This window comes from Triturus cristatus, chromosome 3_2 (assembly GCF_964204655.1).
Source record: "Triturus cristatus chromosome 3_2, aTriCri1.1, whole genome shotgun sequence".
NCBI lineage: Eukaryota > Metazoa > Chordata > Amphibia > Caudata > Salamandridae > Triturus > Triturus cristatus.
In genome coordinates this window covers 817,964,539-817,988,514 of record NC_140584.1, presented here as the reverse complement: position 1 = coordinate 817,988,514, position 23,976 = coordinate 817,964,539, and the positions used below count along the sequence as shown (strand labels likewise).

Here is a 23,976-nt window from a genome sequence, read left to right as displayed (position 1 = left end):
TTTCTGGCCATCTCGAGAAGAAATCAACCAATACAAAAACATGCCACTCTGTACCAGAAGAGTGTATAGGAAAAAGAATATCTAGTCCAACCTCTTTCCAAGGTCCATCAGGTCGATCCCTTATAATCATGGGTTGCACTTTAGTTTTGGCTACTCTTTCACTCAAAGCACATTCAACACAATCTCTGATCTTACGCTCTATCTGTAAATCCATGCCTGGCCACCAATAAGACAATCTTAGTCTCTCTTTTGTCTTAGAAATACCTAGATGTGCCACATGTGAAAGAGAAATGAGTTCTTCCCTAATTGTACTGGGAGGAATGAGTCTCAATCCCCTGAGAAGCAAACCATTCTATTCAGATAACTGATCTCTGACATGCCAAAATTTCTCGAGATTTTCATCACCCTTGGGTTTAAGTCTCCAACCCATGTTGACATTTTGTAAAACCTTCATTAAATCAACATCTTCATGCAAAGCTTTCTCCCATCTGTCTTTGTCAATAATATTTTCATCAATGGCACAAACCATTTCCTCATCTTGTTCAAACTCATCATCATGATCTACCTCATATTTGACAACAAGGCGAGATAAAGCATCAGCCACTTTGTTTTCCACTCCAGGTAAATATTTAGTATCAAAGTCGTAATCTTGCAAACCTACAACCCATTTTGTGATTCGAGTTGAGACTGCATCTATGCCTTTCTTTTTAAAAATCTCACACAACGGCTTATGATCAGTCCTGACCTCAAAAACACCACCCCATAAGAAATTCTTTAGTTTCTTTATTGACCAATATACGGCAACAGCTTCTCTCTACACCACTGACTAACACAGCTCTGGACCTCTTAAACTCCTTGACAAGAATAGTATGACATTTTCTTGAGAGTGGCACTTTTACAAAAGTACAGCTCCAAGCCCCTTCAAACTAGCATCTGTGATTACAATAGACTTCTTCTCCGGATCACAGCTACACAACTTAGGAGCAGCTTTTAACTTCTCTTTGAGAACACAAAATTCTTGCTCACAACTATCATCCCAAACAAACTCACAACCCTTGCGCAGTAGAGCCCTCATATGAACACACAATGAGGCAAACCCATTAATGAATTTACTATAATACTCCGCCATTCCTAAGAAACTCATCAGTTCTTCTTTGTTTGTAGGAGATGCCATCTTCTGTATGGCAACAATCAAACTTTCTTTAGGCAAAACACCCCCCTCTGAAATAGTGTGGCCCAGATATTCAATAGAGCTTCTTCTGAACTTGCATTTATCAATTTTCACAGTCAACCTGAAGTCATTTAACCTGCTCAATACCTTCAAAAGTCTCTCATCATGTTCTTTGTTATTTGTTCTAAAAATCAGATAAACTCCAACGCCTTTTAGACCCGTTAGAACATTTTCTAGAGCTCTTTGAAAAACCGAGGCCGCTGAAATTAGACCAAAAGGAAGCCTTGCAAAGCGATATGTACCAAAAAGGGTAAGAAATTCTGTTAAGTCTTTAGACACTTCATCTAATCTAATTTGGGGATATGCGGACCTCAGATCTATGGTACTAAAAACCTTCGCTCCTTTCAACAACATTAACATATCATTGATTTTTGGTAGTGGATATCGGTCCACCACCACATTTTTATTCAACTCTCGAAGGTCCACACATAGACGAAGAGACCCATCCCCTTTGTTTGCGGCGACTACCGGAGCAACCCATTGAGTTGCCTCCACATCCTCAATAATGCCTTCTTTTTTAAGTCGCCCTAATTCAGCCTTGACTTGCTCTCTGACCGCAACAGGTATGTTGTGAACCTTGCAGCAGACAGGTTTAGCATCATCAAACAAGCGAATGTGATGGACATAATCTTTGAGACAACCTAACTTATCAGAAAAGACATTCGGAAACTTATTTCTCAACATAGCTGAAAATTCTTTCCTTGAATTGTGGTCAATAACAGAAATAGAGTTAGAACTAAAGTTCTCAATAAAATAGGAGGTGAAGAATTCGGATCCAGCATTACGCCAAGATCTCTTTGGTGAAACCAACTCCATATGCTGTCACCTTTTTGTGAAATATAGATTTTTGCGTTTGTCAACCTGTTTTTCTAATCAATCAAACCCCAGAAATAACCAAACAGCTTGATGGGTTCACCGCCATATGCAAATGTTTTATATCAGGGCGAAAAACCTTAGTTTTATCTTTCATTTGTTTAATGTAAAACTCTTTCGATATTATGGTGATCTTAGCACCTGAGTCGAAAAGAACCTTAGTAGCTTTTCCTTTGACTAGAATTTCATCAGAGGGACAGTTCTTACCTTCCCCATTTTGGATTACCTGTACCTGAATTTGACCACAATCCACTTCTGGCATTCACATGTGTCATCAACATCATAATAAATTTTGCTAATTTTCCCTTTGTAATTCTTATCTTTACACATAACAGAGAAATGCCCCTTTCTCTTACATTTACTGCAAATGGCCTTCCATCCTGGACACTGTCTGTCATTAGCGAAATGACCCATTTTGCCACAACGGGAACATTTCACTTGTGAAAAATCAAACTTGTTCGAAGTTTCCTTAGAGACTCCCTTCTTTTTGATTTCTTTATGGCTTACACTTTCTTTAGGAGTAGTCTTAATGACCTGAATAGAGCTTTTCTCTTTACTTTCGCCATTTTTCTTTATAACATCGACACATTTCAGGGAATGTTCAATTCTTTTTGCAATTACTATAACATCCTCTAAAGTTGGCTCATCTTTTTGCCACAATTCTTCCCTGACTCGTTCAATGCTGCAACCCAACATAAACTGATCTCTTATTCTCTCATCCAGAGTTGCAGCAAATGTACATGATGAGGCTAACTTTCTAAGGGATGTCACATAGGTTTCAATACTCTCATCGTCCAATTGAGTCCTACGGCCAAAATGATACCTCTCAAGGATAGTACTGTCCTTGGGTATGTAGTGTTTGTCCAATTTGGCAATACAAATTTCGTATTCATTAAGATCACGATCATCAAGGTCAGGAAGATGGTCAAAAACTTCCTGACCTTCTGATCCCAAACAGTGCAAGAGCAAAGCTGTTTTCCTTTCTGTACTTAAAGAAGATCCGCACACCCATGCATATCTCTCAAACACTTTCCGACATTTTTGCCACTTAATAGGTGGATCTCCAGGTACTGACAAATGTGAAATGAAATCTAAAACTTTGAAGAAAGTGCAAGTTAAATAATAAATATAAACACCAAGTTATGGAAGTAGGTGTATCACAATAACATAGTGCATATAAGAGTATATATATATATATATATGGTAACACACTTCTCCTTAAATTCACTGTTTTGACACACAAAGTGTAAACTAAGTGTGTGTGCCACTGTAGAATAGAATGCATTAGCATAAAGTCTTAAAAGTGTGCGTGTCACAGTGGCATAAATTATGACACACAAGAGTGTGTGTGTCACTGTTGTAGATTTGTAGTCTTAATAAAGTGTGTGTGCCACTGTTACAACACACCATTAATTACCTTGGGGCAGCAAAGATGAAAAGTCAAGTGTGTGTATCACTGAATAGATACACAATGACAAATTTGCTGAGATTGTGCGCCAACGATGTAATGTCAGTAGTTTAAATTCGCCCTGTAACGCTTGTTCTTGCGTTTGCGAGAAGACGCAATATTGACTGCCAGGAATGCCAGTAATACGTCAGGAACGTGATGAGAAGTCACGCTAAGACACTGACGTCACAAACGTGATGATGAGACACTTCAGAGAACTTCTCGGAAGGGCAGAGCGGCACCGTGAGTGAAGGCAGAGTGGATGACGCATGAGAAATGGAGCTTTTGCACAGAGAACGATGGCTCGAGTGCGAGCACAGGTAGGTGAGCGGACGTTCAGTAAATTCAAATGATGCCTCGAAGATGATGGGCAAACGAAAATTACAAGTCCGTTAAGACAGTTTTCACAATGAGGTGCCCTGTAGAAACACTCCTCAATAAAACTCGAGCTGCATGCAAAGCAAATGCCAGAGTGTGTCCGTGCGAAACCAACCTGATTACAAAACAGCGCCACGCATACAGTCTTTACATTGCAGCAGACAGATTGAAAAATTGAGAGTAAATTCCCGGACAAATTGCTCCAAAGAAAGCGCAAAACAATTAGATGTAAAGAGCTAGTTTCACTAACCAAAGCGCTATATTAAATCAGTTGAAAGCGCTAGGTTAAGTCAGCAAATGCCAAAATCATTAGGGATATTTCCTTGTCTTTGTTAGACGAAATATATTGTAAAATCCAAGGTAATAAATTAATGAAAAACAGTACCTCTCAAGTGTAGAAAGTAGAGAATCTTGCTGTAAACTTCATTGATGAATAAAAGTAGTGTTGGGATCCTTCCATTAGGGTGAAGCCATCCTCTGTCGCCAAATGTAAGAATCAGGTGATATTCACCGCCATTCGGGCGGCCCGGTCCCCGCGCTTTGTTTTCCTCGGACGCCATCTTGGGTGGGTCACAAGCGCTCCTCAGCCATTCGCTGAAGCCGCCACGTGGATTGGCTAGAGCCCTACATAACTAGCAGGGTATGGCGCGCAGCGTGTACGCGCAGCGCGGACGCCTTAGTGACGCCGGAGTCACGCCAGAGTCCAGCCCGTCTGCGCCCGTCCGCGCTGAGGAAGCGCTGGATGGCTGGACTCTGGACCTCGCCGATTCCCCCCTACCCCGCTATAGCTATTCACTCCGGCAAATGCTAGGCCTGAAACCTCGAGGATTGGGATGTTTGCACTCTTACGAGCCTGATGAACTTCTTCTTCCCCTACGTTGTGGCTGCCATCTCACGCGTAGGCCTCCCAACTTTGTCCATTATCACCCTTCTTCTGTCCAACCAGCCACCACCAGCTCTAGTACAGTGAGAGTAGAAGGTATCCTTATTAACGCCCGCTCCCTTGTCAAAAATAAGATCATGTTTAAGGAGATGGTATCAGATAGAATGCCTACCCTAGTATTTGTCACGGAAACATGGGCCAAAGATTCATCTGGTCCTGATCTAATTGAAGTGGTCCCGGAAGGGTACTGCCTGGTCAGACTCGACAGACAGGGTCGAGTGGGAGGGGGCATAGCGATCCTCCATAAAGCCCACCTTCAATGTCATACTTAATCTATATCTGATTTCCCGGATTGCTTTCAAGCTCTTTATTTTACTATAAAGGAAGCGCAATGTCCCGTTCTTAATGGAATTCTAATATATCGACCTCCAGGCTCGAGGGCCGATTTCGCGCACAACCTTTTTCAGTCCTTGGAACCCTACTTTGGTCAAGAAAATCTTTCCATTTTGGGTGATTTTAATTTTCATTTAGAACGGCTTGACCTGCCTGATACATCAAGCCTTATTGAGACACTGGCGTCCTGTGGACTCACGCAGCGAGTTAGCAGGGCCACCCATCGCGCAGGCCACACATTAGATGGCATTTTTTCCAATGATCTTCGTTTGACCATCAAAGACCCGGTGTATCTTTCCTGGTCGGATCATCTTGCGGTTCCTTTTTGCTTGGAATACCATAGGGTGAGTGTTTGTAAAACAGGGAATCACGTAATGGAAACTGCTAGAAACTTTAGAAACATTAGCAGTGACTCCTTTGCGCCCTGGGCTGCTAGCCTTTCCAACTTAGGTTTGGGTAGTGTACAGTCCGCAGTTGGCCATTTCGAACAGGTTACCAGGGAGGCCCTGAATGAACTGGCCCCAGTACAGACCCGCCGCCGAGCCAGAAAGAGACCATCTGCCCCCTGGTTCTCTGACTCCCTTAGACTCCTCCGTCAAGAAGTGAGGAGGAAGGAGAGGCTCTGGCATGCTAGCTGGGACCTTAAGAACAAGGAAGTTCACAAACTCCTTGTCAGGAAATATAAGACGGCGATCATGCAGGCCAAACAAGACTACTTTGTAGCCCTAACAACCTCGCTCTCTTCGCCGAAGGAGCTCTTCAAAATCGTTGACTCTTTAGTCAACCTGCAAACTCCTGATCCTGTCACTCCATCCCAAGACCTATGTGATAAGATTGCATCTTTTTTCCATACTAAAATACACGATATCCATCTGGGTCTTGAGGAACAAAGAGCGTCTATCAGTGTGCCCACCGCTTGGGCTGAGATGAATATGACCTCTACTGACATCTCCCCACTGTGCACCCTGGATTCCTTTCCCCCGCTGGCCTTGCTTGATCTGGAGATCTTGCTTGATAAGACCAAGTCCGGCTCGCCCCTGGATACTTGCCCTTTGAAAATCATCAAGCAGTGTAGGGAGACCCTTCTACCTCCGCTGCTAGAAATAATGAATCTTGCCATCAGAGATGGCATCTTCCCTCTGGAGTGGAAGAAGGCAGCGGTGAAACCTCTGTTAAAGAAGGCCTCTCTCGATCCGGAAGTCTTAAAAAATTTCCGTCCAATTTCGCTGCTCCCGGCTCCAGCGAAGATGCTTGAGGCACATCTTAACAAGCATCTCGCTGTCTTTGTGGAGAGTTCGGGCTGCCTGGACCCCTCCCAACATGGATTCAGGAGGGAACACAGTACCGAGTCAGCCCTTACCATTGTGTTTGACAAAATCCGCACGACAGTCGATGGGGGCCAGACCGCCCTCCTGGTGCTACTTGATCTAACTGCGGCCTTCGATACCCTCTCCCCCTCAGTTCTTACATCACGCCTGAGGGATGTGGGGGTGAAGGACGCAGCTCTAGATCTATTGACTTCTTTCCTCGTTGGGAGGGAACAAAGAGTCAAGCTGGGGGAGTTCCTATCTCCATCCCGTCCTGTGCTATGTGGGGTCCCCCAAGGGTCGGCGCTTAGCCCGACCCTATTTAACATCTATGTAACCCCTCTAGCCAGACTAATAAGAACGTTCGGGATGGAGGTAGTCTCTTATGCAGATGACACCCAAATACTCGTCTCTCTCTCCCATTCAGATGTGCAAACCGCCTCCAAGTTCAGATCTTGTATGGAGGCGGTTGGTCATTGGATGATTCAGAACTCCCTTAAACTGAATGGGGAGAAGACTGAGGTGATGGTGTTTGGAGGGAAAGAAAACATCTGGTCAGCCAATTGGTGGCCTGACTCGTTGGGAATGTGTCCTTCCCCCACTACATCTGCTAAGAATCTCGGGGTGCTGATAGACCCTGCCCTTGATATGAACAAACAGGTGAGTAGGACCATCTCCACCTGCTGGGGTCTGATCCACACTCTTCGAAGGATTAGGAAATACCTTTCCTTGCAGGCCAGAAAGCAAATTGCTGTCGCACTTATTGGTTCACGTTTGGACTACTGTAATGCGCTGTATGCGGGGCTAAACAGGAGCCTCCTGCAGCGCTTACAGGTAGTTCAAAATGCCACAGCCAGATTTGTTCTGGATATCCCCAGACGCTCTTCGGCCATGGAGGCTAGGAAAACGCTGCACTGGTTACCGGTAGAACTCCGAATACGGTTTAAAATCCTATGTATGACATATAGAGCCTTTGCCAAAAATAGCGATTCAGGAGTCGGATCTATCATTTCCCATTACACTCCTGGAAGGAACTTGCGTTCCGCCGGGTAATTGCTTCTTATAGCTCCCCGTATACGAAGAGCTAAATGGGGTGGCAGGGCCTTTTCCACTCTGGCCCCCAAATGGTGGAATGATCTTCCTCTTGACCGCAGATCCTTGCCCTCCCTGCAGAAGTTCCGTAGTGCTCTTAAAACTTGCCTCTTTCGGCAGGCCTATATGTAAGGATGTTTGCTTCAATTATTGATCGTATTCTTAGGCGCCTTGATACCTTCGGGTTATTGTTTTGCGCGATATAAATTTTTATCAAATCAATCAAATCAAATCAGGTGACTCAGCTTTGTTAAGAAGGTAATGAGTTTATTCCATGACATAGATCCCATCCACATCAGACCTGTTGCAAGGATGAAAGCCAGGCTTCAACTGCCCCACCAGCTGTTCACATCATAACATGCTGTTCACATCATAACATTCTTAAGCACCTGGCAACAGATGTAGAACCTTAAGATGCCACATAGTGCTTGGTCTAGAGTGGGTGTCCACCTCACTTATCTTATTCACTTTCACTAATCTAATAAGATTCCACCATTTGTGTCCTTTTATTCTGATAGCACACCCCTGGACTACCTGGACAGGCTCTCTAAACATTGATGATCCCTTTGGTACATGTACAGGTTCGTTTATGTGAACCCAATCCCCCACTTGAATTCGATCAGTCTTGCTGACACCATGTTTACCATCAAAATACGGTTTCATCTTCATCTGAGATTTCGACTTTTGTACGAATTTTCAAATCTGTGACACGTCCATGCTCAGACCTGTTCCTCCAACCATGATGGACACATTAAAGTGCGGGTAGATGTCCCCTCATGATTTCAAATAGGGTTTTGTCCGTAACACTATTAGGAATTGTGTGATGGGAGAACATGCTGTCAACAGCTTTGCATATTACAACCCTCTTTTTGACTGCCTACTGCACACATTCCACCAACGTATGGTCCATTTTCTCTACATGGCCCTTTGCTTGTGGGATATATATAGCCATCCGTTTGTGAGTAACAAAACACGTTGTAAAAAACTCTCTTATTTCGTCTGACACACACTGCATCCCATTATCCGACACTAATTCCTGAAGCTATCCCTCGCTTTTACATTTTTTTTGTAAAAACTAAATCACAGTGTTAGTGTTTGGCTCCTGCACAAACTCAGCTTACCACCATTTAGTGTAATAGTTAACAACAACTATAGCAAAATTTCAACTCTGCAGGAGAAACTTAAATGGCCCAATGAAATCTATGACCAACTTTGATCAGGGTCGTTCTTCTGGTAATTCTCCAGGATGAAGAGGAGGTGACCTTGCATTCAAATACTTATCACTTGTAGCACATATTGCAAGCTTACTGACTGCTTGAATTATTTCTGTATTCATACTGGCACACTGGGGCCGATTCACAGAACTAATCTGAGATAAAATCCTAAACGTAATACTTTTGGTATTCCCTGTAGGCATTTAGTAGTAGTAAAGTTAGGACTCCTAACTTTACTACTAATAAACTGAGACAAAATCCTAACTTTACAACTTTCGGTATTCACAAAAGGCATTTAGTAGTAGTAAAGTTAGGAATCCTAGGAGTTCTTGGTTCTGTCCAGGTAGAAGCAGATCGCCCTCTTGGGGTCCAGGCGATGAAGTCTCTCCTCCTCCTTTGAAGGATGAGGGCGAGGATAGAAAGTGGGTAAGGTGATGGACTGCCCCAAGTGGAAAGGATTGACCACCTCAGGCAGCAAAGCAGCTCTGGTCCTAAGAACCATTTTATCCCCATGGAAAGCCGTAAAAGGAGGCTTGGAATTAAGAGCCTGCAAATCACTACCCTCCTAGTGGAAGTGATTGCCACTAGAAATATAGTTTTAAATGCTAGAAACCCTAAGGGATCGCTATGCAAAGGTTCAAATGGGGAACCCATCATAAATGTATGAATCAAATTAAAGTCCCACTGAGGCATGATAAAAGGAGTGGGAGAAAGCATATTTCTCAGACCCTTAATGAATCTCATACCTATAGGAGATTTAAACAACAAGGGTTGATCTGGTACACAGAGAAAAGCCGAAAAGGCCAACGGAACCATGGGGCCAACAGGCACACCAGCAGGGTTTGCAGCTCTGGCGAACAAGCCAAAGATTGCATTTAAAAAATACAATGGATCTCATCCCAGAGTCTGGTAAGTTGGATATGTTGGATCTGGTTGCGGCGTCGAACACACCGGAGCCAGAGGTGGAGTAAATTACTTCAGCAATGGTGGAGGTGTTGCATCTCTCGAAGCTGGTGGAGTCACTGCCCCCAGAGTCAGAGATCGGGCTAAAGATACTCCCAGTGAAGGAGTCTGAACGATCTCATACCTGCGATGACCTCTGGGGCTCGGGGACACGGACTTCGGAGTCGGATCCTTCAAAGTGCAACCCAAGAACCATGACGCCGCTTCCGCTTGTGCTTCTTAGAAGACCATGGAAGAGGTGTGGCCCAGTGGCCAGGGTGCCTGACTCAGGACCACGGGGTTCACGGTTCGATCCGCGGCGCCGGCGGCAGGTTAGCCCAGCACCATGTGACTCTGGGCAATAGCTTGCTTAATCTTCCCGAGGGCCCCCAGCGCCGGGAAACCACTTCGGAGGTAGCTCTGCACTTTACAAATTCAAGGTTATTATTAATTTTATCAAAGTATGTGGAGTCGTCAACTGGTGTAGGTCCGAGATCGCCTGCGACCTCACTTCTGCTTTTTGGTCTTGGCCATGAATAACCTGGCCTCCCTCTCCTTCAGTGCCTTCGGATTCATGCGCTTGCACGAAGTGCATGTCCCGATGTCATGATCCGACAATAGGCACCATAAACAGTCTTCATGGGGGTCAGTGATGGACAACTGCCCCCCTCACTCTTTGCATTGCTTGAAACCTGACTTCCTTGGAGTAGTCATCTTCGACAGCTACAAAGTCCCGACAACAGCAACAAAGAAACTCCCAGTAATGGAAAGCCTGGGAAAAAACATTACAAAAGAGGGAACTGACGTCAGCACGCCGACAAGGTCTTCTTATGGCTCCAATGACATCACACGGAGTTGCGTGTGGAGCTGTTTCATTGTGACATCCTCGTCGACATGGGAGAGCTAAGAAGAATAGTTTCCATGGAATTATGCGCATTGGGGTAATTCAAAAGGTGAGGAATCCACAGGCAGAATTTAAAGGGTTCCTCACTAACAGAAAAACAGGAAACTAGATCAGAGTAAAACTAAAGGCAACAACTCAAGGCTAGTCAAGGTGGTACATTGGGTGCTGTTAGTACACATTCTATCTCGATTAAAGGCTTTTGATTAGCACTGGTCCCAAAAATGTGTGCAGGAGCCTTGTGTCAAACATTAAAACAAAGTCATCCCATTGGCCTGCACAATTACAAGACACAAATAACACAAGAAACTATTGCAGAAGCAGATGCAGCTCTATAGGCTAATTATAAAACAGAGGATTAACATTTGTGCCAGGAAAATTAGTAATTTAGCTGGCGAAGGGCTTGCAAAGTAGTTGTAAGGCTGTCACCTTCTAACAAAATAGGATAACAAGTATGATAACTGAGTTTCAGTTGTATTTCCCCCACCTACCACTTTGAGCACACTTTGTAATTTTCACAACATTATTGAAATTTCAAAAAACACAAACACTTCAACAAATTAGGATAAAAGCCATCTTTGTAAGAAGCACTAATTAATACCCTTACTTTGTAGTGACATACAGAATTGTCATTCAGATAGTTCAAAAGTGAATGCATATGTATGGAGAAGTGTCAGAAGCTCGGGTCTATTGTACAAACAAAATTCCATATCAAATTAGAATATATGACGTACCTGCAACAGGTGTATTACGATCAGTACCTTGAATGCATTTACATAATTTGCTTTTTACAGCTGCCTTTTGGCCTTTTAAAAAGTGTGTGCATTGAAGACTTGCTGTCTATCTTAGATTACTATAAAATGCATAACTCTACCACATAGTGGTTGGCTGAATACTGTAAATCACATGAATCTATACAAATTTATGCTACAAAAGTTTGAGCCGCTTACATGCAGCACTAATTTTGTAATCTAATAAATTACACAGATTTTGCATTAGATTACCTTCATCCAAAATAGATGAATATTGTGCAATATTAGTATACATTGGTTTTTTTAAAAGTTGCAAAACATTTTGAATTTTTCTAAACTCTGTAATTTAGTATCTTCTTCATTAAGCTGCAAAATACCCGTATTCAAAGTTAAGGTAATCAGCAGCGTATACATGAAAGTACAGGTATTGTATATAATTCGAAAAATCTAGTAGGGGTGACCATCTACAATGCATTGCAAACATCTAAGTCTTGGATCCCTTTAGAGATTACTCTGGGATAAGTCAAAAGACAAGAGTTCAGAGTTGTGACAGAGAACTAGACATTTAGTGACAAGGCCACCCTTACTGTGAAATCCTGCTGAATTGTGCGATGCTGAATAGTGACTTTACAAGCATAATCTATCTATGTATACCACAAGTGAGATGTCAATCATGAACAGTACTCACACGCCGCTGACTTCTTCAGAAAGAGGCTCTACCCAGAGCGTTGAGAGAGGGAAAATGTGATGGGTGGAGAACTGGATACAAAGAGATTGAGAAGAAACTGTTCAGTTGGCAGCAGAGGCTCAGCACAATTATCATATTGAAGAGTTCATATCGCACACTTGGAAAAATGTTATGCAAACATCACAACAGGTCTGTCAGTAAATGTTTACCAAATAATACTAGGCAAGAGCACAGCCTAAAATCAGGAAATCTGTTTACATGTGTCCTAGATTTAATTATATAACCAGGAAATTGCTTATCGTACTTCTGAAAATGGATGGATTGAGAGAATAGGGTCGACCGAGGCAATAGTGGCCTAATGGCTGCAGCGGTCGACCTTGAAGCTGAGAACCGGGTTGGAGTATCGGCAGGAACGATCAACATCCTATGATTCAGGGCACATCACTTAATCTCCTTGTGCCTAACAACATGAATGTGTCCATCCGTAATGCAACTAGTGCTCATGTAAAGCACTCTAATACCTTTGGGTCGAGTTCGCGCAATTTAAAACTCCCCCAAAAAAACAAAACATTGGGAGTTGGATACTTTCTATGTATAGCTGTATTGATAAACGAGAATCAATATCTGAATCACCTATGCGTCAGAAATGCTGAGACCACTATGGAACAATTCATGTGAGGAATTGAGCTAACTTGGAATGTACCATCAGTGCTACATAATGGGAACAGGGAAGATGCACACGGCTGGAGCTCATAAGGGACTCTGCCGTTCTGCAAGGTCAGCAGCTGCAGGCGTCACCGTCTTGTCTCAAAAGGCAGGGAGGGAGTTGGCGTGAGAGGGAAGGGTCAGCACTTTCAGCACTAAAAGTGGCCCAGGGAAGAGAGCCCCATTAGCACACACATAGGGCACAAGTCCTAAAAAACAGAAGTGGGGGACTATCCTAGTTAATCAGTATGCAAGTGGCTTCACAGCGCGTGACATCACGACACATGACATTGCGGTGTGTGACATTACAGGAAGTGGCATCACAAGAAGTGACATCAGATCTTAAGCCCTCACATATATGTTTAGCAGGTGTATCATGAGTACTTTTGAGCACATTTCGAGTATATTTGCAAACCCCCCCTGATTTAGGCAGAAGATTCACACTTTTGTACGCTGTACATAAAACAATGTTGCTTTTTGTCAGCGTAAAGCTTCCTTTAGCCATAGTGCTTTAAAAGAAAAAATAGTGATATTTAAATTATTACGCCTCCTCAGGGGCAGTAAGCGTATATAAATGCTATTTATTTTGTGCAAATACTGGGAAAGATCAACACATCTGACGTTTCTACAGTGCATGCATATCTCCTGAACAAAGTGAAAAGCTGCCTCTATTAAGTATGTGTGATGTGTTAAAAAGAAGTGAGCCTTTGTTTCCCCTCTGCTGCATTTGCTTCTAGGTGTGAGGCTCCTGACTGCTGCCAGCCAGGAGACTCAAACAAAAGGAGGCCTGATGACCCCTTTGATTCGGCCTTTGTTATGGGCCCAGCAGGATCAGAAATAAGGAGGCCCCTCCCCACCTGCACGTTGTTGTGGATCGAAAGCAGACAACAACGTGCAGGCGCTGCTGAAAGTGTCCCGATGTATGGAAATGACACTGGGACGAATTCAGCATCTTTTTCATTGGGTCCCAACTTCTTGGCAGGGTGGACGCCGTCCACCCTATGAAAAAAGTGGGTGGACGCCGTCCACCCACTCGTGCCCTGCACACACACACGGAGGGTATCTCAAGGATTACTTCTAGATGCAGAGTTGCGTGAGGACATAGAATAAGGTCATTTCACTATGGTGGAGTGGCACACTGAATGTTAACCTTATTGGTCTAATGCCCGGTTATTCAGCTGCATGAGGCTTCAGGGTTAAACCATGCTGTTTAGGGCCACTTCTACTTATTGGTATTACCTTCCGTGCTCTTTCCTGCCTGGGGTACCTGCTTGTTGCTGGGCTGAGCTCCGCTGAGGTGCACGGACGTTGTTTCCTCCCGAGTCCTGTGCCGGCCGGGCTTGGCTCCGCCGGCCTGGGACCACAACTCCCAGCAGCCCCGCAGCTTCCTCTAAGGCGACGCTGCCGCCTCGTCATCTTCGCGCGCCAGGAGGCGCCTTAAGGCTTTGCTTGGTGCTGAGTCCCTGGTGTCTCTTTCCTGCCTGGGGTACCTGCTTGTTGCTGGGCTGAGCTCCGCTGAGGTGCACGGACGTTGTTTCCTCCAGAGTCCTGAGCCGGCTGGGCTTGGTTCCGTCGGCCTGGGACCACAACTCCCAGCAGCCCCGCAGCTTCCTCTCAGGCGACGCTGCCGCCTCGTCATCTTCGCACGCCAGGAGGCGCTTTAAGGCTTTGCTTGGTGCTGAGTCCCTGGTGTCTCTTTCCTGCCTGGGGTACCTGCTTGTTGCTGGGCTGAGCTCCGCTGAGGTGCACAGACGTTGTTTCCTCACGAGTCCTGTGCCGGCCGGGCTTGGCTCCGCCGGCCTGGGACCACAACTCCCAGCAGCCCCGCAGCTTCCTCTCAGGCGACGCTGCCGCCTCGTCATCTTCGCGCGCCAGGAGGCGCTTTAAGGCTTTGCTTGGTGCTGAGTCCCTGGTGTCTCTTTCCTGCCTGGGGTACCTGCTTGTTGCTGGGCTGAGCTCCGCTGAGGTGCACGGACGTTGTTTCCTCCAGAGTCCTGAGCCGGCTGGGCTTGGTTCCGTCGGCCTGGGACCACAACTCCCAGCAGCCCCGCAGCTTCCTCTCAGGCGACGCTGCCGCCTCGTCATCTTCGCACGCCAGGAGGCGCTTTAAGGCTTTGCTTGGTGCTGAGTCCCTGGTGTCTCTTTCCTGCCTGGGGTACCTGCTTGTTGCTGGGCTGAGCTCCGCTGAGGTGCACAGACGTTGTTTCCTCACGAGTCCTGTGCCGGCCGGGCTTGGCTCCGCCGGCCTGGGACCACAACTCCCAGCAGCCCCGCAGCTTCCTCTCAGGCGACGCTGCCGCCTCGTCATCTTCGCGCGCCAGGAGGCGCTTTAAGGCTTTGCTTGGTGCTGAGTCCCTGGTGTCTCTTTCCTGCCTGGGTTACCTGCTTGTTGCTGGGCTGAGCTCCGCTGAGGTGCCGTGACGTTGTTTCCTCCGAAGTCCTGTGCCGGCCGGGCTTGGCTCCGCTGGCCTGGGACCACAACTCCCAGCAGCCCCGCAGCTTCCTCTCAGCGACGCTGCCGCCTCATCATCTTCACGCGCCAGGAGGCGCTTTAAGGCTTTGCTTGGTCCCTCGTCCCGCGGGGACACGGGCGGGACAAGCCCGGGACAAGGGCGGGACCGTCTACGGCCGTCCAAGGCCGATCGAGGCTGGGCTGGGCCACCCCCCCTTAGCTTCGTTCTAGAGGTCTCTGAAAGATTCGCTTGTGGGAGCTTCTTCTGGACTATTTATGCGGACACCTGGTTGGACCTATTTCATGTAAATACCTTTTTATCTTTATTTGCTACACATTAGTAGCTGCTTATTTTTGTGTATTGCGTATTTGGTGATAGTGCATCGATAACATAGTTGCATTATGCCTTCTCGCCTTAGCAAAGCCAGGAATTTCTTGGTGGGGGGGTTCTGTTAGGGGGACACTAAATCATTTTATTACTAGGGCCGCCACAGTGCTGGAACAAGAGATAGCTATTACAGAGCGCCGTTTGTCTTTGGACCCCTTGTACCATAAGCGCTCGTCTTTAGGCCACATACAGCATGTACTTTCACCCCCAACGCCTAACATGGGCACCAACCTCGCACATGACATTGGCTCCCCTCCGCAACTGCAAGATTTAACAGACATATCTGAAACACCAAGGGCTATTAACATACACACCCTAAACACACAATCAACATTAGATATCTCTTCAGAGGATCCGATTCCAACAAAAACCGCCAAAAACAACAAGAGAAAGGCTGTAAGAAACAAAACCACCGTCTCAGAGCCTTTAGTTAAAAAAAGATTGCGTCAGAAAAAAGTGAGGAAAGACAGTCACCCTGAGACCTCCAAAGTTGCACCCCACATTCCGCTGACTTCAATACCCGCGAAGTCCCCAAAAGACTGTTCCCAGCCACCAACTTCGTTTCCCTCCAACCTAATGGGCGACATAGAGCATTTAGTAAAATCACTACTTCTGCCTTTAGTGGAGAGGGTCAAAAACATTGCAGCCCAGTTAACGTCCTTAGAAGCTTCAACTGCTATAAACATTGCACTAAATAGGGAATTGAATACTTGCTTGCTGAAAAAGTCTACCCTTACCACTGATGTAGGGCCCCCCACACTCAACCAAACAGCCAGTCAGGCCTTGCTACCCGCCCGCTTGGAGAATACACACGCTGTCACGCTTACAACAGAGGAGAGAACTACTTGTGAAAGGGATAGAAGAGGCGACCAACCCTATAAGCCTGTAGACTCCCATCGCAATAGTGCAAATATGCAGTTACCCTTGAATAATAGGAAGGGAACGATTCATCAAATCGATCTACCCCCGGAAGCAGCTCCTTACGTAGTGATACTTACAGGCGTCCCGGAACTTGCCCCTGGCAAAACAGAAAGACATCAGGAACTTAAAAACAAGGTAGTATATTGGCTAAGTCAAAATAGGCCACTTCCCCCCGATATTGACGGCGAAATACTCCATGTGAGAAGATTAGGTTGGTTGGGATCCAGACCAAAGGACACTCAGGGAGATGTTATTATCATCAACTTCAGGGATCGCAGGGTATTACCCCACATAGTGGATTGGTACACCGTGAGAAGGGGTGCGGGGATCTTGACGCATGACCTAAGTTATTTTTATCCCCGCTCCCTTTTGTCAAACCCCCCAAAACCCTATTTACAACACACGGATAACACAGAGGGCCACCATCTTAATTTTCCTGTTTCAAATCGATTTGCCACTTTTTCCGGTCTGGATGACTTAGACTGACTTTCTAACCTTGAGAATGAGGCTGGCGACCCCCCCAAAACGAGACCTTCGCAAGCCATATTAGACCCTGATTATGTTAATCAGAAGATAAACCCCACGAACCCTAGCAATCTAGAGACAAAGTTAAACTCTGCCTGTGATTGTCTCCTTCCAACTCTTGAAATTGACAGACCATCTGGTCCATTAATAGCCAACACTCTTTTGATCCAACAACCATCTAGCGATATCTCGCTTTCTTTAACCCCCCCTTTATCTCAGGAAACTAATGAGATCCAGGAGGACACCAAGAATGGTAATACCTGTAAAAAAAAGTCCACACTGGGGGCCAGTTTATTATCCTGGAATGTGGCAGGTCTTCTTGACAAATTGACCAATCCTGTATGGGTCCAAATTGTGTCTCGTCATAGTATTATCTGCCTACAGGAAACTTGGTCCATTAACGAGCTTCATCTTTTGGGGTATAAGACCTTACATACCCCAGCTTTTCCTAGCCCACATGGCAGAAATAAGGGGGGGCTTTCGACATATATTTCTGTCGAATGTGGGCTGACACAAGTAAATTTTACTTGGACTGAAAATTATCAAATTATTGCCCTTACAGGGGGAGCTTTTAAAAACATCATCCTGGTTAATTTTTATAATAACATCCCAAGCCCCCTTTATGAATCGGTCCTCAATAGCTTAAAGGCTGATTTAATAAAAATAGAGGATCAGCTCAAAACAGACATGCTGCTTTTCTGGGTGGGGGATTTTAATTGCCCCCTGTGCACACAGAGCAACAAGGCCACTTGTGGCCTGGATATCGGCAGGGATGACCCACTTACCCATTTTTCGCATACTAAATTAGGGGACTTATTAAATGGTTTAACATCTCATTTTAACTTATCATATGCGAATGAGTTGTGTTGCCCACCGAAGTGTTTTAAACCGACTTATAACGGGAGAGGTTGCCACTCTACAATTGATCATACCTTATTATCTTCTAGGTATTCAGGGATTATACTCAACTGGGAGACCCTCGATATTGCTCTCAGTGACCATTACCCTATTGTGCTGACCTTGAAATTAAATCCATATGTTATCTCCAACGTAAGGAAGAATCCTCCTCATACCCCGCCACATAAGTTGGGTTTCATTTAAAATGGGATAAAGTAGTCCCCATAGTTTTCCTCCAATCACTGGTTAAAAACACCTATGCCCATATTCAGACATGTCTTTCAACAACAGAAAACCCCCAGGCAATTAGTCATTCCTTCTCTATAATCACGCTGGAGATCAAAAGATTACTCGCACGGGCCCCAAGGAAAGTTCTACCGTGTAGCCAAGGCTGGTTTAATAGGACCTGTACTAAAGCTCTGAAACTTTTAAAAACGGCCCTACATACTAACCCAAGATACCAGACAGAAATACGGCAAGCTAGACAAAACTATCGTGCAGCTCGACTAGCTAGGAAAAACCAGTTGAAAACAGAGGCCTGGCTAGTCTTACAGGCTTCCAACAAAAGGGACAATACTGCCTTTTGGAATGCAGTAAATGCCCCTTTCTTGCAGTGCACCCAGCCCCCCAAGATCGATTCAGCCATACCTGCCGAAACCTGGGTTAGACATTTTGGCACCTTATATAATGTATCAGACCCCAAAGAACCGGCGGGTGTATTGAAGAGTCATCTCAACCCTCAGCTAGAGTCAAACATTTCTAGTCTTTTTCCTCTAGACATCCTTTTCGAATGTGAAGAGGTACTTGTGGCATTGAAGGAAAGCCCCTCTGGGAAGGCTCCCGGTCCGGACTGCGTACCAATAGATGTATTTAAATCACAGCCGGACCTGTGGGCTCCCTTGCTTACCAACGTCCTAAATTCCCTGAATGTCACGGGCTTCATTCCCACCTGGCCTGAGGCGGTTGTAGTGCCGATTTTTAAAAAAGGTGACAGGAACAATCCCTCCAATTACCGCCCAATTTCGTTGTTCGACTCATTTTAAATAGAATCCAGGACCGGATAAGTGAGGGAAATATTATTTCCAATCTACAATATGGCTTTAGACATGGCAAAGGCACTATTGAACAAGGCTTGAACGTGGCCCTTATAATTGCCAAATACACTAAGGCTAAAAAGGGAAATCTCTTTGTGACTTTCGTAGATCTCAGTTCTGCGTTCGACTGCGTTGATCATAAGCTGCTCTGGGAATCTCTCGCAGAGATCGGCCTAGAGCCCCCTATCCTTTCATTCATCAAGGAACTCTACAGGGGAGCATCAGCTCGCGTTAGATATGGTAGATGCGGAGAATCCTCTGATAAGTTTTATATTCGGAGAGGTGCAAGACAGTGCTGTATACTAGCCCCTTTACTTTTTACACTCTATATAAACTCTGTTGGTCACCATCTTAATAAAACTTACCATGACTACCCCACCATAAACGGGAAACTGATACCGATACTCCTCTACGCATACGATGCAGCAATCATGTCACAGACTTGTATGGGGCTACAAAGGGCAGTAGGAGAATTCACCGACTTTATGTCACAAAGAGGCTTAAACGTTAACGCCTCCAAAACCTTTACCATGTCTTGTGGCTCAGGGATTAGAAAGAAACAACGCTCCATTTTTTTAAACGGCAGAAAGTTGGAAAGCACTGATAGGTTCCCCTATCTGGGCATTATCTTAGATAAGAGGGGCTCTTGGCTGGCTGCCGCCCAAGCTAGGGGAATTGCGTTTTCTAAAGCTATAGGTGCGTTGACTAACTTCTCAAAAAAGCTAGGGGGACGTCCGATTAATCCCTTATTACAGATCTACAAGGCCAAGTGCATTTCGACTGGCATTTATGGATCTGGGATTTGGGGAATTGAGCATGCCGACCATATTCAACGCTCTGAGAACTCTTTTTTACGTTACCTCCTGGCTGTCCCACGCGGTACATCTACATACGTGGTACATGATGAACTTGGTCTTACATACATCACGGACATCATAAATTCTTCCCCCATCATCCTATGGCATAAAGTCTGGACCAACCAGGAGACCAATCTAAATAGGGAAATCATCACAGATTGCCTTAGCCTGAACGAGGCTGATAACATCAAGTGGTTGAAATATGTAAGAAACCTGTCATTTGACTTAGAGCATCCTGAATTTTTTTCTGATCCATCAACTTTGAATAAAATATCTAGAGTTACACTAAAACGACTAGCCCTAAGCCACCTGATTAGCCCACGATGGTCATCTGAAAAACATAAGAGCATGGTAGTTGATCACCAACATTCTACCACTACACAAGGGACCCAGCAGTATTTAATTTTAATACCATCTCCTTTTATTCGCATGCTTGTAACTCGTTTTCGCACTGACACTTTCTTCAGACTATTAACATTCCCTAATCAAAACTGTTGGTCCAGCAACCTGGAGAAATGCCCTTGCGATGGTCTCTCAACACAATCTAACATCCATTGCATTTTGTTTTGTAGGTTTTATCAATTGCCGAGGGCAACCTACCTGAAACCCTTGCTTAAATCATGGGGATTACAATCTTGTAGAGCGGCCTATTATGAATTAAAAACATTGGACAATCCCTTAGCCATTGCTGTTGTTTCCTCTTACCTAAAAGTGATCGTGAGAGTGAGGGCTTCAATGCAACCTTAGATGACACAAGATTCAACGCTTGTTGTGTATTTCTTACTTAAATGACTGCATGATGGTTGTTAAATTATTGTAATTATGCCTATTTGTACTCTTCTGAATATGTTTTTAACGTTTTTATATGTGCCTTCACGGTATTTTATTATTCGACTTCATTTCTTTTAATATACGTGTACTTTTGTGATATTGTTTTTTACATATCGAATAAAGTTTATAATTGATTGAATTGATTGACATCAGATCTTAAGCCCTCACATATATGTTTAGCAGGTGTATCATGAGTACTTTTGAGCACATTTCGAGTATATTTGCAAACCCCCCTGATTTAGGCAGAAGATTCACACTTTTGTACGCTATACATAAAACAATGTTGCTTTTTGTCAGCATAAAGCTTCCTTTAGCCATAGTGCTTTAAAAGAAAAAATAGTGATATTTAAATTATTACGCCTCCTCAGGGGTAGTAAGCTCTATATAAATGCTATTTATTTTGTGCAAATACTGGGAAAGATCAACACATCTGACGTTTCTACAGTGCATGCATATCTCCTAAACAAAGCCTGAACAAAGTGAAAAGCTGCCTCTCTTAAGTATGTGTGATGTGTTAAAAAGAAGTGAGCCTTTGTTTCCCCTCTGCTGCATTTGCTTCTAGGTGTGAGGCTCCTGACTGCTGCTAGCCAGGAGACTCAAACAAAAGGAGGCCTGATGACCCCTTTGATTCGGCCTTTGTTATGGGCCCAGCAGGATCAGAAATAAGGAGGCCCCTCCCCACCTGCACGTTGTTGTGGATCGAAAGCAGACAACAACGTGCAGGCGCTGCTGAAAGTGTCCCGATGTATGGAAATGACACTGGGACGAATTCAGCATCTTTTTCATTGGGTCCCAACTTCTTGGCAGGGACGACGGCGTCCACCCTATGAAAAAAGTGGGTGGACGCCGTCCACTCACTCGTGCCCTGCACACACACACGGAGGGTATCTCAAGGATTACTTCAAGATGCAGAGTTGCGTGAGGACATAGAATAAGGTCATTTAACTATGGTGGAGTGGCACACTGAATGTTAACCTTATTGGTCTAATGCCCGGTTATTCAGCTGCATGAGGCTTCAGGGTTAAACCATGCTGTTTAGGGCCACTTCTACTTATTGGTATTACCTTCTGTGCTGCAGCTCCTCCCTCCTCGCCTTCCATGTGAAAGTGAACTGGCCAGTTATAGGTACTTCTACGCAGCGCATATGTAGTCAGGGACCCCTTGCCCCGGCTGCTTGTAGCATCCACTTTTGATGGATGTTAGGATAAAATTTGTATTACTGGCTCCCCAGCATGCCGCTGCTTCACAGTGAAGTTTGGCATATAATATCAACACACATTCATAGGCATACCTGGTAACTTGAAGAACAATGTCACAGTGTGAGGAGGGGGAGGGGCCTCGTGCCAAGAAGTACCTATGAGGTCCTTTTAAACCACACCCTGCCCCCTAACTCCCTTCTCCGCCCAAAAAAGAAATGATTGCTGAGGCTGGCGCTGATGTCCTGGGGTGTTTTCACACCCCTTAATAGACATCTAAAGTTCCATGCCTCGACAAACGAGCTGGAAACCCACTATTTACAGTGGTGTTCAGTTCGTTTTCCCAGCCACCATGTGATATCGGCTCCTCACCGGGAGACCGTGTGATGGGGTCAGATTTCGTGTGGAACACAGTGGTACTGTGTGAGTTGGCAGGTATGCATAGGGCAGTTCACCAAATATTCCCCACTCAGGCTATGGTTGGGAGACATTAGAAGTAAAGTATAATGATACAAAGACAACCTAACTATGACATTTACTTTTTGGCCAGTACTGGTCCACTCCAGTTGTAACCAGTGATCTATGAGTGAAATAGTAAAACAAGCAGTGTTCTCATGTGGTGAATACATGAGTATCTTTGGGTTGGTTCTCAAACGACTCCTTTAAGAATAAAGATCACAAATGTGAATGACAAGAGAAGACAAGCAATACAGGTGTTACTTAACAAGCAGGAGAAGATTCCCAACTTGTGTGGCAACTCTAGTGCCTGACAGTGCGAGCGCAACGCATTAAAAAAATGAGTATCATGTTCCAGTCCATCACTGAAGAAGGTAAGCCACACAGTACACAGAGAAGATCCCGTAAACTCAATGACAATTTTTACAGCCAGGCTGCATTACACACATTAAGGGAACAGTGGTTCGGGCGTGGCCAGCCGGGCAACATGGCGGACGCGAGCGACTGAGGCTCCGACCGTTACCTCCCGGACATCCTGCCGATCATCCTGAGGAGGGGGCAGATCGTGGTCGCTGGATGCGGACCCGATGTGGGGCAGTGCGGAGCAGCTGGTGTGGCCCCGCGAGCGGTGACTGAAGGGCGCTGTGGCCCAGCGGAGCTTGTGCGGCGAGGAGGCGCGCGGCGGCCTGTGAGGCGGGGCCTGCTGCCGAGAGACGGAGCGGGAGACGGCGCTGACAGCGAGGTTGTTCCCCTGGCGGCTGTGGTGCCTCGGCGGCTGGGAGCTGCTGTCTCTGGCGGTCGCAGACTGGTGGGAGCCCTGACGGGTGCTGCGGAGCTGCGGAGACGTGGAGCGGAGCGTGGCGTCCAGGCCCTGCAGGCCGCGAGATCGCCACACATCGCGGAGAGCGGTGGAGGACTGAGGAACGGCGACCATCCGGCAAGACTGGAGACCAGGGGAGCCAGTGGACCCGAGTGGCGAGGCGTGAAGGGCTGTGCCGGGGGCCTGCAGCGGTGAGTCCGGAGTCCGGAGTGCATGGGAGTGAGCTGCGTGTGGCGGAGGACCCCGAGCTGGAGTGGCCTGTGCGGCGGAGCCTGTACTGGGGCGGCCGGGAGAGGACAGTTGCTGCGCGGGAGAGCCCGGAGGCAGTGGAGCGGGCTCTGAGGCCTGGGGCTGACGCCCTTATCTGCGAGGCGCCGCACTGCGAGTGGCCGCGGCGGAGGACGGCGCGTTAGCCATTGAGGGGGCCGCCTGGAGCAGCACATTGAAGAGGCGAGACGCCCTCACCCGGGGCACTGGACGCTGCCCCGGATGTGGTGCTGGCTGGCGGAGGCTGCAGCGCCTGGGTGCATCTAGCAGGGCCAGCATGGGCCTAGACTGACCGCCGGCTAACTGGAGCATTGGTGAGGGGGCGCGGTGGTGCGGAGCCCTGAAGGGAACTGGGGGACTACTGCCGGTTGGGCCCATCCTCCTGGGGCCGGTTGCCGTTGCGGATTGTGGAGGGCCCCCGATCCTCCCCCCCCTACAGACTTCGGCCCGGCAGCTTGACCTCGGG

The 23,976-nt window shown here is 46.1% G+C and overlaps 1 protein-coding gene across 2 annotated transcripts in view; it reads right to left on the bottom strand.

Annotated features, from left to right (window-relative positions):
• The window catches only part of ALS2 (alsin Rho guanine nucleotide exchange factor ALS2), a 1,262,853-nt gene that overhangs the window by 602,840 nt on the left and 636,037 nt on the right, over positions 1–23,976 (bottom strand). For both annotated transcript variants that reach the window (XM_085648975.1, XM_085648976.1), the window contains exon 16: positions 12,102–12,172. In XM_085648975.1, the coding sequence (XP_085505101.1) occupies positions 12,102–12,172 (71 nt within the window). The remainder of the gene's footprint in view (positions 1–12,101; positions 12,173–23,976) is intronic.